The following is a 15011-nucleotide window of genomic DNA, read 5'->3' as shown; positions in this document are numbered from 1 at the left end:
GTAGAACGGACATTGCTCATGCTGTTGGATTAGTGGCTAGATTTCAAAAAAGAGCCTAAAGAAAGTCACATGGTGGCTGTGAAGAGATTTTTTTGATATCTCAAAGACACAATAGACTATGGTTTATGGTATCCCTATAAAGGCGATTTTACTTTGTATGTGTTTACTGATGCTGATTGGGCAGGTAATGTGGATGATCAAAAAAGCACAACTGGGGGAGCTTTTCTACTTGGAGGAAGATTAGTGGCATGGATAAGCAAGAATCAAACTTGTGTTTCTCAATCTACAGCTGAGGCTGAGTATGTAGCTGCATCCATGAATTGCACGTAGGCAATATGGATGAGACATGTGCTAGAAGGATTCAAGATAGATATGTCAGAACCAGTGGCTATCTATTGTGATAAAACAAGTGCAATCAACATTTCTAAGAATCTTGTACTTCATGGTAGAACCAAGCACATTGAATTGAAGTATCACTTCCTAAGGGAAAGAGCTCAAGATAAGGAGGTGAAGATGGAATATGTGAGGAGTTAAGATCAGCTAGCTGATATGTTTACTAAGCCTTTACCGAAGGCTACCTTTGAGTTTCTTAGAGGTAAACTAGGGGTTAGACCCCTACACTGGAAGAACTAAAATGATGGAGATCCATCAATCCTGTGTATGTCATGTTTATTTTTCACTAAGGATTGATGAAAGTACATGCTACTTCTTTGGGGAGCAAGATTGATGTAAAGTTTTGATTTAATGCTCTGTTATAGTTTTTCTGATTTATGTAGCAGAGATGGTGAAAGAGGCAACACCAGAATTGAAGACAAGTGATGCATTTACATCTTTGGCATTGTTGTCAAAGGGGGAGAAGAAAAGAATAGAAATCAGATATGGCAGACATGTGAGAAGTTGAAGATCAAAAGATCAGATCAGAGAAGCATTGGTTAAGGGGGAGATGACAAAAGGAGGAGAACCGACAGAGATGTGATAGCGACAAGCAAGTTGCAGATGATGATGTTATTCTGATTGTATATCTAATTAGTGTTGCCATCAATGCCAAAGGGGGAGATTGTTGGCATTTGACATAACTGATGCAGATTAGGTGATGCAGTTGAAGTTGGATGACTGCATCGGTAAAGGATAGAAGTCTATTTGTGATGAAGAGATTGAGATTCTATGAATAGATGACATGATCAGTTATTTGTGTTGTCATTGTTGGAAACTGATGTTCTCGATGTTTTGTTTTGTCATCTAAGTGATTTGGTTTACCAGAAGACAGGGTTTACCTTCGATGTAGGAGAAGGCGAATTTCCCCGCTCCTGCTTTTCTTGATCATCCATTTGCAAAATAGCTTCAATTAGTCTTCTTTTTTCATTAGCAACTTCAATATTGTCCTCATCCTGAGAATCATCTTCCTCTTCTGATAATTGATTTAATCCCATCAGATTATATACTGCATCAAGTTCTATAGGGATTTGATCTTCCTCCCTTTCTTTAATCTCTCCTTCTTCCAACAAGATATTATGATCTCCCCTCTGAGTCTCTAAGACCATCTCATTATGCTCTACTATCGGGCTGGGAGGTGGAGAGGCCACAAACTGGGTTGTCTCAGGGCTCTTTGAAACCTCCTTTGATTGAGGCTTCACATGACTATTTGTCCCTAAAATATTATCGATGTTATCATTATCATCTATAGGTTTAGTCCACTCTATGTAAAAACCCCCGACATCGTTATTAAAATAGAGATTTATGCTCTTTTCAAGGCTAGGAGGATTAATGGAGGGAGAGCCCATGTTTGTAATATGAGTTAGTACATTAACAAGCACCGAGCCCTTATAGAAATTTGCCTTTATAAAGTACGCCTCTTGAGAGGTAATAAGTTCTAGAGGTTTTGGATTTTTCCTATTGTTGTCCATATCCACTAGCAATTTGACCTCAGTGGAACGAGAGAAATTACCATCTACTCCAATAAAGGTGCCTAATGCATTACCTATTTCAACTATAGAATCAAAATGCAATAGTTCTACTGGTAAATAAGGAATGTTGATCCATCTAGGGTTACTATTATGTTTCACAACAAACGGATCAAAATTCCTTTGCCACTCAATAAACATATAGTTATAACCTTTAAAAATGATCAGATATCCATGTAACAATTCATTCCTCAAAGCTTCACTGTTACAAATAATAAATATGAAATCATTGGGGAGGATGGATATACTTACCTGACTAGCATATGTATACTCCCATCGGTCTACTATATCTCGAATATCTTGTCCCGAACCTAGCCATTTTGCAAAAACCCCGAGTTTTTGACATCGGCTCCAGTGATGGATCATGGTCTTGTTCTGGATGATAAAGGCCTTGGCATTCCATCTCTGTCTAAGATTGCCTCCGTCACTCCTACTATTAATGTGGCTTTTCTTCTGCTCAAGAGGATTTGGCTTACATTTGGCTCGAGAATCAGACTTATTCTTAGGTTTAACCAAATTGCTTTTGTAGTGTGTTTGTGGGGTTTTGCGACTTCCCACACTTTGATTGAGGAATTGCCTGTTATTAAACCCACCGTTGTTAATTGTTGTTGATGCCCTAATATTAGGATCCCTAGTGTTTCTATTTGGGCGAAGAAAACCCCTCTCTTGTTTGAAAATCAACACTAAAGGTTGATTAAATTGGCGTTGCAATTTCTCTGTTCTTTTCGAGATCACTGGCTGCCATTCAGAATGTGGCTGCTTTAGAATATTGGTTTGTTGCTAGGGGATGTACGGAGCCTTGCATTTGTCTACCCAGGCTCCATTTTGAAAAACCCACTGAGGTCGATGTTCGCCACCTTCATTGTTCTGTGTAGGTTTGTTTACACCAATCTGGATCCTATTTGGACCCGACGCACATATGGGGGGAGCTACAGTTTCACAGTACCCCTCGAGTCTAAAATTTTTATTATCTTCATTCTACAGTTTTCGGATGCCATTATTGATTATGAATGCAAGGTTATATTCGTATTTTTGTTGGCGCCTTGATTTTTGCATATTGCATATTTAGGCAGAGCAGAGCTTTTCCTTGATTTTTTTTTAGATGTGATTTGATTTACAACTAAATTATTATTATTATTATCTTATTAATATATTATAATGATATTAAGCTATGAGATTTTACTTCCTTATAATATTATAGTATAAATTTTTATATTTTTCATTTTGTCGTTAGAATTATTATATTATTCTTATTATTATAACATCATAATTATTTTCATATTATTAATAATATTAGTATTTTAATATTATAATAACTAAAATATTGTTATTTTATGTATTATATTAATAATACTATTTTATAATCAAAATTTTAAGTTATAATAACTAAAATATTGTTATTCTTAATATTATATTATTTTAACAGTATTATTTTATTATCAAATTTTTATATTATTAAATTGCATGAGGATAATCTAACCTAACTAAAATGATATGTAGGTAGGTAGGTAGCTAGATGGATAGTTTTAAAACAAATTAAATTTATTCCTTTAAATGCATTTATATTATATTATAAAATTAAAAAATGTACAATTTTGCAACCTAAAAAATTATAAATTAAGCAATCTATTATATTATGATACAAAATATTACAACTTAAAAAATTGTCTTTAGATAGTGGACAATAAGATGTAATTTTTTTGAGTCAATTAGATTGGAGAAATTTTTTTTCTATCGTTTAGAAACTTAAAAATCATATATCTTAACTTTTAAAAAATAAAAATAAACATATGAAAAGAAAAAACCTAGAATTCTTATTGGTAGAAAAACAATAGAATAATAAGTAAATAAAACTAAAAAACCTAGAATTCCTATTGATAGAAAAACAATAGAATAATAATTAAATAAAACTTTAATTTTTAATATATTTTAAAATTAAATTTATTTACTAACAAGTAGAGTCTTCAATGCCTATATTATTATTGAGAATAGATAGACAGACTGATATCTAGACTTTATTATTAAACCAAATGTCGTTTGACATATATATATATTTTAATGCCACAATATCTTATGATTCCTCTCTACCAGTTATGCTTATTCTGCGAGAATTTTTTTATAACCTGAATAATTAAAAAAAAAACACCTAACTAAAAAGTATTTTCTAATTTATATTAAAAATTTGCTTGGGAAAAAGTTTCGAACCGACTTCAGGGTCGTCACCGCGAGAGACCTACAAAGTAGATACTTTTCAAAATTTAACCAGATTTTAGAAATTCGATATTCCTTCTCCTTGTTTTCTGTTTTACTCTGTGAAAGGTGGGCGCCCTAGAGAAAAACCCCAAGAGATAAAACCCCAAGAAACACCAAATTCTGCTGATAAAATCACTTAACTATACACAGTCCAACCGGTCTTCAATCTCTGCTACTAATTGTTTTTTAAGCGTCAGTCCCTTGATTTCATATGTAAACAATGGCTGTCTGTAAACTAATGTCAATGAATGTTGCCGCTTCCTCCACATGCATGATTGATAATACAAGAATTTCAGTCGTGCAAAGGAGAAATCTTTTAGTAGAAAATTTCGGTTGCAAAAGCGGGATTTTACGAGGGACTGAACTTGGGAGGTGTTCATTTAAGGATCGTACAGAATTTGTTCTCAATTCCTCGAATTTTACTTCAAATGTTGCCGATTTTTCTCTCGTTCGTGCGAGAGCTGTGTCTGATAGCCATGAAAGTGAGGCGGAGAATGAAAATAATGTGTCGGAAAATGGATCCGCCTTCCTTCCGCAGACTGATAGTTTGCCTCAGGTACAATATAAATTAGAGCATGTATCTCCATAATGACAGAGAGAAGCAAATGCTTTTTACTTTTTGTCGTTCGCCAGAGATCATGAATCGCTGAAATTTTTACGGCTTCAATATGCATTATAATTTCTCATTCACTTCGCTGCGAATATCAGTTTACTATTGTTATTGTTTTCATTTTGGTCTTCCATGTTCTTTACCACTTAGAAGTATTTATTTTTAGTACAAATTTTATGTTCAATGGCATTTGCCGCATGGCGACAGCATTTGTTGGCAGTGCGGAAGGCCGATGTCTGGGACTGCCGTATGCACACATACACATATATATTAGCAAACTTTTCTTATCCTCGATTGATTTGGCAAACCGAAAGATAAAAAGTTTATGAGTTAATCAGGAAAACTTGGGATTTATTTGCAAAAACCTCGCCAGTTCTTTTTCCCTCTGTTGTTATGAATTTGTACTATTTTTACTGTCGTGATTTTCCGGAGTTTTTCCTGCCAATTCAGAAAGTTTAATTAAATTGCAATTCTTGATTAATCACAATTTAAATTGTGAGTTGATAAATCAGATCACTGACAGGTCCGAGTTGCGATAACCTGAGATTTATTCCTGATTTTGGTACATTGTACACATACACACTTGGACTAAATTCTTTCCTTCAAGATTAGTATAGTATCCATAATATACCCAGACATTGATGAAGACAACTTCATGTCAGAAGATAGTATAAATTTTCTATATAAATATGATAAATATTATACGCTTGGTCTAAATTCTTGCTCTCTAGATAAAGACTTCTTGATCTATGCAAACCATACTCATCTCCATAGTGATGTATGTGTTTCGGCACTTAGACTAAATTCTTGCCCTTTAGATGATGCAGGAGCATCCCTGGTTCATGGCAATCTTGCATCAACCAAAAACATTTCTTTTCTGTTTGTTTTCTGTTTTGCAGTTTCAGCATTTCATTCTGCATTTTCTTGCATTGGCTCACCGGATCTTGTGGTGTTAGATTTTGCTTGAGGACATGATCATATTCCTTATTCCTAAATCGCGGAGCATTTGGATCATTTTCCGGCAAGTTATTGATTCCGGATTCCAAGACAGTTTTTTGGCACCGGAACCGTTTGGACCTATTTGCATTGGTGAATCTACCGGATCCCTTCCATAGCTTGCAGAGCCTTGTGTGTTGATTTCAATGGTCCTTGGTGTGTGGCCTACTTTCCCTTTGATCCGCACTTCATCCTTTGGATTTTCCGGAGGAATCTCTTTGGCGGAGGCCGACCTGTTGGTTTTACACGTATGATCTTGTTCTTTGGCATTTGATTCCTTTTGGGCCGACCGGATCTTCTTGGATCATATAAATCATTGTAATTGAGCATTAGAAGTCAGTCAGAAGGAAATCAAATAGAATATAGTAGATAGATCTTAGGTTTGGAGGTCCGAGAGTGACCTGTTCTGTAATTAAGCATGTTTGTAGCAGGCCAGTGAGTTGGATCTTGTAACCCGGATGTTACCGGTTATCTGTAATCAATATTCATGATCTAATATATTCAGTTTTGCATAGCCTCTTGTTTCCGTTGTGTTTACTCTTGCTGTGCGGTCCGGATTGATCTCTTTGAGGTCCCTCCTAACCGGTGATTGCACTACTAGATTAATATAGCATCCATATTCCACTCAAACATCGATGAAGACAACTCTTATCTCAAAAAATCAATAAGCTAGTCCAAAAATATACCACTGATTGGGTGGATGGTGATGCAGAGAATTAAACACAAATCCTTACACATACAAAACTCAAATGCAACTGAAAATAGAAATAAAAATCTGCAAATTAGAAGTCAATATCTTCATTCAACATCCTCAACAATGAGACTCTGTCTCTACAAATCTGCAATAGATGAGATTGCAGCCTATGGATTGATGAATACAGTCCCCAAATCTGATGTGATCTAATCGCAGACCTGCAAACATATTGTTTTATCAGCAGAAAAACAAAATTGCTTCCAGTCTTCTCTTTTATTTAAATCTGGAGTTTTCCCCCTCTCCTAGAACCCTCAACTCCCAACAAAAACAACACCCCCAAACACCAAAATCCTATCCAAAACCAAAATCTCCCAATTAAAACTTCTGCTGCCCCTCTAAATGCTACGACAACTTTTTCTGAAGGCATCCACTCACTCTACCTTAAAAATAAACACTGCCAAAAAGAACTAAAAAGAGAAAAAATGTCAGCCCTCCTCCATACGTTACTTATCAGTCCATTTACAATTGCCTAAAATTAGAGTCAAACATGTCTCCACTACTCCAGCACAAGCCTTCCAAAATCTAACACATAGGAAGAGAAAAATTTAAATTTAATAATTGGAGTCAATCTACGTGGATGCCTTGCATCAGACACTTAAGGTAGAAAGAAAAGTGACCCCGTCGCTTCTCAAGAGGAAAACCATGGCCTTTAACTTCAGCTTCTGATAACCAAGAGGCAAGATGAGTCTTCAATAGGTCTTCCAAGCCATTTAATGAAGTATTCAAAGTATTCCTTGATCCTTGTACTCTTACTCACCTTGCTATCCAAAGTTGTCTCAATTTCACAACTTTCTGAAGTGGATTCTGGAACGCTGAACTGTGCCTTTGTGATGTTTCCTTGAAATTCACCTTCATAATACTTTGTTAAATCTGAAACATTAAAAATAGGAGATATGTTAAATCCTTTAGGCATTTCTACTTCATATGCATTACTTGAATCATGTTTATTTACAATCTTACATGGACCAAATTTCCTCATTTTGAGCTTATTGTAAGTACCCACTGGAAATCTGTCCTTCCTCAAATGAACTATAACATCATCTCCAATCTGAAATTCCTTGTCTCCTTCAAATCAGCTTTAGATATATTGAAAATTCATTTTTATCAATATGTTTTCTTACCTCATCATGTAGGCTCTTCATATGTTTAGCAAAGTCTTCCGCTTCTGCACTGTTTCTATCACCCCTCTCCAACTTTTTCAAATCTGAAACATCTTGTGGGCTGCTGCCATAAACAATCTGAAATGGTGATTTACCTGTAGTTCTATTGATGAAGTTGTTATATGCAAATTCAGCTTGAGGTAGAATCAAATCCCACCCCTTTGGCTTGTTCACCAACTAGACTTTTTAGCAAATTACCCAAGCTCCTGTTTACAACTTCTGTTTGGCCATTTGTTTGCGGATGATAGGCTGAACAAAAATTCAGATCAGTCTTCATCTTCTTCCATAATGACCTTCAAAAGTAACCAACAAACTTTGTGTCTCTATCTGAAACTATATTCTTCGGAAGACCATGAAGCCTCACAATGTCCTTGAAAAATAATTCTGCAATATGCACAACATCATTAGTCTTTTTACATGGAATAAGATGAGTCATCTTGGATAATCTATCTACTAATACAAATATAGAATCATAACCCCTTTGTATCCTTGGCAAACCAAGAACAAAATCCATACTAATCTTTTCCCATGGCCTCGTAGGTACAGGTAGTGGCTGATATAAACCAGTGTTTTGACTAACACCTTTTGCCATGTGACATATCCTGCAACTTTGAACATATTTCTTTACATCTTGCTGCATTTGAGGCAAATAATGTTGGAATCCAAGAACACTGAGAGTGGGGGGTGAATAAGTGTTATGCCGGATAGAGTAATTTTAACCTTATTAACAAATCCACTTATTAACCGGTATGCATAAAAGAAAGTAACAACAAGTAATATCAATGCAACCACAAGAATCAACACCACATCACATATATTTATATGTGGAAAACCTCAAAGAGGAAAAACCACTGTGGGATTGGTGACCCACAATATCTATTCACTGGCCAAATGAATAAATATTACAAGAGGGGCCTGCACATGCAGGAAGGCACACTGCCTAGAGCGCACTGCTCATCACAAAAGGAGCCTCACTGACTACAGATCCAAATACTGGATTACAAACAAAAAATGAACTCAGGATGTGCATCTGCTATGCTAGATGAGTTTCGGTTAAAGCACTGTCTGTACCGGTTAAACTGTAACCTCCCTTACCGGTATTTTAGATCACTTCCCAATTCTCTAGACCAATAATCAAGATCGATTGCAGATCTTTACATTCGCATTCTATCGATCAAGATAACATCACAAAACCTTTTGCATCACTTATCTCCCATATATCCACATCATTATTAAATGACCTATCTCGGACTGACTTATATACCCATTTACATGAATAAACACAAATGCCTTATGTTGGCTTACAAACATATCACAAAAGATAACACATGTCGGCCTAGATAAAATATAAACATAAAACAATATGACCGTTGCCGCTTCCACGCTTGTCGGCCTTAGAATATCGGTTCCAAGTTTGCCGGTTCCCTGAATGACGGTGAAGTGAATGCCGGTTACCTTGATTGCCGGATCTCCCATGAAGTGTGTTGCCATCAATGACAACACTTATAACCCGAATGAGTGTCAATTGCCAACAATTTCCCCCTTTGGCATTGATGGCAACACTCATGTGAAAAATGAATCGCTGAAGTGCTGTACCGGTTCCCAACAAAAAACTGATCTCCCAAAACTGATCTCAGAAGACTACTCCCCTTGAGCTATACATTACTTCTTATGTCCCTAGTCATTTTTCACATCCATCTCTCCCCCTTTGACAACAATGCCAAAGACCGGGGCAAAAAGAATGAGAAATGAAATTCTGTACAAACCAAAATGTGATTACCGGATCTAGATATACTTGAAAATATCCGGATAAGCACCCTTCAAAAATGCTAAATAAGTATCCCAACCAGATTTCAAAGTTCCCCAAATAGATACAAACCCTTTCAAAATGTAAGCGTGCAGTGCACCCTTCAAAAGTGCTAAATAAGTATCCCAACCGGATTTCAAAGTTCCCCAAATAGATACAAACCCATTCAGAATGTAAGCGTGCAGTTCTTCCTCTGTTAGGGTTGCCGGTGTGGGCAAACTCATCTGTTCCATACATTCCCGCTTATGAAGTAACAAAGTATTTAGCCGGGGACTTACCAAACCTCTCAACTCTTTGGCCGGCTAGATTAACTTGTCTTTTTCCTTCTCCAGGGCTGAAATTTCAGACTCTAAAAGAAAAATCTGACCATCAACCGTGTTGGTCAATGATTCAGTACCATCAAAACTTACCACAAGTTGTTCCAACTTGTCCTTATCCTTCTTAACCTTTTTATCCAGGTCTGCTTTTAGTTTTGCTGTGTTAGTGCAAGACCGTTATATTCGACGACATTGATGAAGAGCCTCATCAATCCTTGTCATCTCATCTGTCAGCTTAGCCTTGTCGGATGTGATCATGTTATCACAGGTGACTTTCCTAGCTGCATTATACCTTTCCACCAACTGCCGGTTTGACACTTGTTGAAGAGTTTTATACTCTTTGGCAATGTGCTCAGTCAAACCTTTCAACTTACCGGATGGACTAGCTACCCGATCAATCTTGCATTCCGGTGCAAACTGCTGCAAAATAGGAATAGCTTGCTCAATAACTTGCTTATCTTTTGACCCTTCCTTTCTTAATTTCTGAGCTGCAACAAACATCAATTCAAAACTGCTCAGCTGCTCAATGTTCTTATTTCCAAGACCAAAATCTTCTTGACTGGATGAGTCAAGTGCCAACAATGAGGGACCAACAGCCAGTGAAGGTACCGGTACTCGGACCTCAGTCTGATCAACCTGAACTTCAGCCTTCTGATCTACTTTATCCTTTACCTGCTCAGCACCGGTGGCTTCGCCACTTGGTGCAGTTTTTTCCACTGCCTCAACCTCATGAACTTCAACTGTATCAACATCAATTATCGAAGGATTATCTACTAGTTTATTGATCTCAACATCCTGTACAAGTGTAACTGCCGGAGGAATGTCTTTAGATGTTTTTCGTTCCAAAACCGGTGGATCTCCACCTAGTATACCTTTACCTTTAGCATCAACCGGGATGTTTGGAATGTCAGACTTAGGCGGAATATCCGGTGATGTAAAGAAACCTGGTTTATCCACCAAGAAATTAACCCAAGCCTCATGAGTTTCCTTCACAATTTCATTTACTTTTCCCACCATAAGACTTATATGCCGGTGTCTACTCCGGAAAATTGTTTTATTAGCAAACTCTAGACACTCCTGCGTCTTTTCATCAGTTATAGCACTACAAACAGTTAGCAATTCCTGAATCTTAATATGCTTATCCTCCTCAATAGCCGATAACCTCCTAGCATCTAACTTATTATACAAATCTGCTGGTATTTGAGTCTCAATTCTAATTAAAGCTTTCTTATATATGTCTAAATATAACAAAACTGATTCCTCAATCTCCTTTTGTTCCTTATCATCCATATCACCATAATAGTGCTGTATGTTACTCAAAATACCATCCTTTGTGATCTGATCAATCAATTCAGCAACAAAAAGAGGAGCAATAACCTTTACACTTTTACTAGATTCAAGAGCAATATCTAAATCTGATTTCTTCTTCTTACCGGGGGTGGGAGCAGACTCCTTGGCCAATTTCCTTTTCTCAGTAGGCTTCCTCTCCTTCAAAATTTTCTTTTGAGCTGCCGGAGGAGTGACTGTGGATTTCTGCGGCTTCCCTTCCTCGGGCTTCTTCCTCTGAATCCTCATATAGATCTTCGGAATCTTCGGGATTTCTTCCTCAGCCTCAAAACCAGATTCAACAGGAGCAATAAAATGTTTTCGGTTTCTTCCTCTTAGATAAACCCTTACTGGTTCCTACTACCGGAGAAGCCTGAACAACTGCGGAGATGTCTCTGCCAAACCAATGACTTGTTTGATTTCAGAGGACATCTTCTGGACAGCCTGTCCAATCTTCTTGATTTATCCTTCCCTTTTCTTCTTGCCGAAACCAAGCTTCACCTCAGATTCCTTCTGCTTAGCTGTTCCAAATGTTATCTCCTTCTCATCAACTGGGGCATCTATAAGCATCTTGGCTTAGAGGTCTAAGATCTGTGCATCAACCTCATAGCCCATCTTAGTAACCCAGATAGTCCTAGGTTGCACTGCCTCCATCAAAGTTTCATCCTTTTCACCATGAAGCATATGTCAGTAGAGTATTTATCAACAATATGCTTAGGGATCCTTTCCCTCTTCTTCATAGCTTTCTGAAATGCCTTGAAATAACCCCACAAAATGGAGTCTCTGTCTTGTCCCAAGTTTCTCAATGCATCCTTGATCTGTTTACCTACCGGTATATCAAAGGCCCATTGCCTCTTACCGAATCTCGATATCTCATTCAAAAAGAAAAGCATGAAATAGACAATGAGATTTCCATACCGGAATGTACCTTTCTTATCTCCCTTAATCTTTCCCAAATTAGAAATCAACTCATCACACATCCACTAACAAAGATCATATTTCTCATTTTCTTTCACCATCTTGCGTGCACAAAAAATACAGGAACTGGAAACAGAGTTCAACCGGTTTGATTGAGTTACTTTATATCCAATTACCATGCTTGCAAATTGAACAACTTTATCTCTGATAGTGCTAATCCGCATCGACCGGTTGTCGAGGTGGCACCGATTAGCTTGTTCACCTCATTGTTCGGAATCTTCCTCCTATCCGGTGTCTGTCCGACCTGGGGTAAGCTGATGATAGCACAAATTGCCTCCTTGGTGATTTTATAGGGCCGGTCAAGCCACATGAACTCGCCATGGACTCGGCTCAGCACATACTGAATCATCTCATCCTCGAACTCGGGCATCTCCAGAATGTCGGTGAAACCCTGATTTCCCATTGACATTATTGCATGCCGACATATGATACCGGATACAAAATCCATTATCTCAGCGCCTGTGAATCTCTAGACCATCTTCACCAAGATCTGAAACTTTTCAGACCACTACCGGGGGCAATGCAGGATCTGACATTAATTTGCCTCCCCCTAAGGCTAAGGCCTTAGTTACCGGATAAGTTTCCTGCCAGTGCAGGAACATTTTGCTCTGCCGGTTGGGTAACCGAAGAATTTACCTCTGCCGATTGATCTTCAGACTTCCTAATCCATTGTTTAGCATGAGCCTGCCGGATCTCGTCAACCTTTTGCTTTCCTTTCTCATTTGATGTGTCATTCCCTTCCGGTGTATTCTTGCTTCTGCAATATTTGGCAATATGTCCTATTTTGTTGCATGCATAGCAAGTAACATTGTTCTTTTGAATTGCCTTGTTGAGTCCTTGACCATTCTTCGACCTACATTGATTAGCCATATGTCCAAACTTTCCACATGCATGACATCTCACATTCATTCTACAATCTTTTGTCCTACGACCATACTTATTACACTTTGAACACTGACCGGGGACAACATTATTATTCTGGTTTGCTCTATTTCTGCATTGACTTGCTTTATGACCAAACTTATTACAAACAAAGCATCTACACTTAAATTTATGTGCATTGGGTTGCCTTACCGGTGATTTCTAATTCCGGTTGTCTGGTGGATTCCCTTGATTTGCAGTACCGGAGCTTTCTCCATGCTCAAATCCAAGACCTCTAGTGTTTCCAGTGTCTTTTTGATCCTTCAATAATTCATCAAGCCTTGCAAAACTGACCTTGAACTTTTCTTTGTATTCATTTGCAGCATCCAGATCACTTCTCAGGATTGACATCATTCTTTCCAATTCTTGCTCATTGTTCTGTGATTGCACCAACTCTGTTCTCAACACATCATTCTCATGCGCCAACCTAATGCATTCTTCAGATCTGTCTTTCAGAATAATAAGATTTTCTTCATTCTTCTTCCGGTCTTCAATCTCCTTGGACATCCTCATAGTCATGGCTTGCATTTCATTTTTCATGACATTATTCTTCCGACTCAGCTTCTGACATAATTCCTTAAGGGCATTCTTCTTTTCATCATCCGGATTTTTTAAAAGTTCCTTCCTTTTAGCTTGAGCAGATGATAACCTCTTCTGGAGGGTAAGAATGATTTCCTTTGCAGAATTCAACTCATCTTGCAGCTTCATGTTCTTCAACCTTTCAACATCATAGTCCTCAAGTGCTACTTCAAGTTCCTTCTATAGACTCATTTCCATGGATTCCGGATTCAGGATCTTCCTCAAGCTGTTAGACTTATTTCGAGGCACAAGGCTCTGATACCAATTGTTGGAATCCAAGAACACTGAGAGGGGGGGGGGGGGGTGAATCAGTGTTCTTCCGGATAGAGTAATTTTAACCTTATTAACAAATCCATTTATCAACCGGTATTCATAAAAGAAAGTAACAACAAGTAATATTAATGCAACCACATGAATCAACACCATAACAAATATATTTGTATGTGGGAACCTCAAAGAGGAAAAACCACGGTGGGATTGGTGACCCACAATATCTATCCACTGGCCAAATGAATAAATATTACAAGAGGGGCCTGCACTTGCAGGAAGGCACATTGCCTAGAGCGCACTGCTCATCACAAAAGGAGCCTCACTGACTACAAATCCAAATACTGGATTACAAACAAAAACTGAACTCAAAATGTGCATCTGCTATGCTAGATGAGTTCCGGTTAAAGCACTGTCTGTACCGGTTAAACTGCAACCTCCTTTACTAGTATCTTAGATCACTTCCCAATTCTCTAGACCAATAATCAAGACCGATTGCAGATCTTTACATTCGCATTCTATCGATCAAGATAACATCACAAAACCTTTTGCATCACTTATCTCCCATATATCCACATCATTATTAAATGACCTATCCTGGACTGACTTATATACCCATTTACATGAATAAACACAAATGCCTTATGTCGGCTTACAAACATATCACAAAAGATAAGACACATGTCGGCCCAGATAAAATATAAACATAAAACAATATGGCCGTTGCCGCTTCCACGCTTGTCGGATCAATCTCCTATGCTAGCCTTAGAATACCGGTTCCAAGTTTGCCGGTTCCCTGAATGTTGGTGAAGTGAATGCCGGTTACCTCGATTGCCGGATCTCCCATGAAGTGTGTTGCCATCAATGACAAAACTTATAACCTGGATGAGTGTCAATTGCCAACAAATAATACTTTTCTCTAACAAGTGCTATGGTCTTATCAAAACAAAAATGTCTTGCAAGACCTCCACTATGTTTTTTCTTAATCAAATTCAATCTCATAGAACTCCTAGGAATGCATAACTGATTACCTCGGAACAACATACCATCTTGGATCAAATAATCCAACCACCTTGTTCTAT

General features: G+C 37.6%; 1 protein-coding gene across 4 annotated transcripts in view; it reads left to right on the top strand.

The window, feature by feature from the left end:
- Positions 1-4168: 4168 nt before the first annotated feature.
- The window catches only part of LOC131028181 (uncharacterized), a 115136-nt gene continuing 104293 nt past the window's right edge, over positions 4169-15011 (top strand). For 3 of the 4 annotated variants that reach the window (XM_057958420.2, XM_057958419.2, XM_057958418.2), the window contains exon 1: positions 4169-4770. In XM_057958420.2, the coding sequence (XP_057814403.1) occupies positions 4435-4770 (336 nt within the window). In that variant the 5' untranslated portion in view covers positions 4169-4434. The remainder of the gene's footprint in view (positions 4771-15011) is intronic. The other variant, XM_057958421.2, reaches the window with a different exon arrangement.

The sequence above is a fragment of the Cryptomeria japonica genome, chromosome 5 (genome assembly GCF_030272615.1).
Source record: "Cryptomeria japonica chromosome 5, Sugi_1.0, whole genome shotgun sequence".
NCBI lineage: Eukaryota > Viridiplantae > Streptophyta > Pinopsida > Cupressales > Cupressaceae > Cryptomeria > Cryptomeria japonica.
This window is presented reverse-complemented; position numbering and strand designations above follow the sequence as displayed.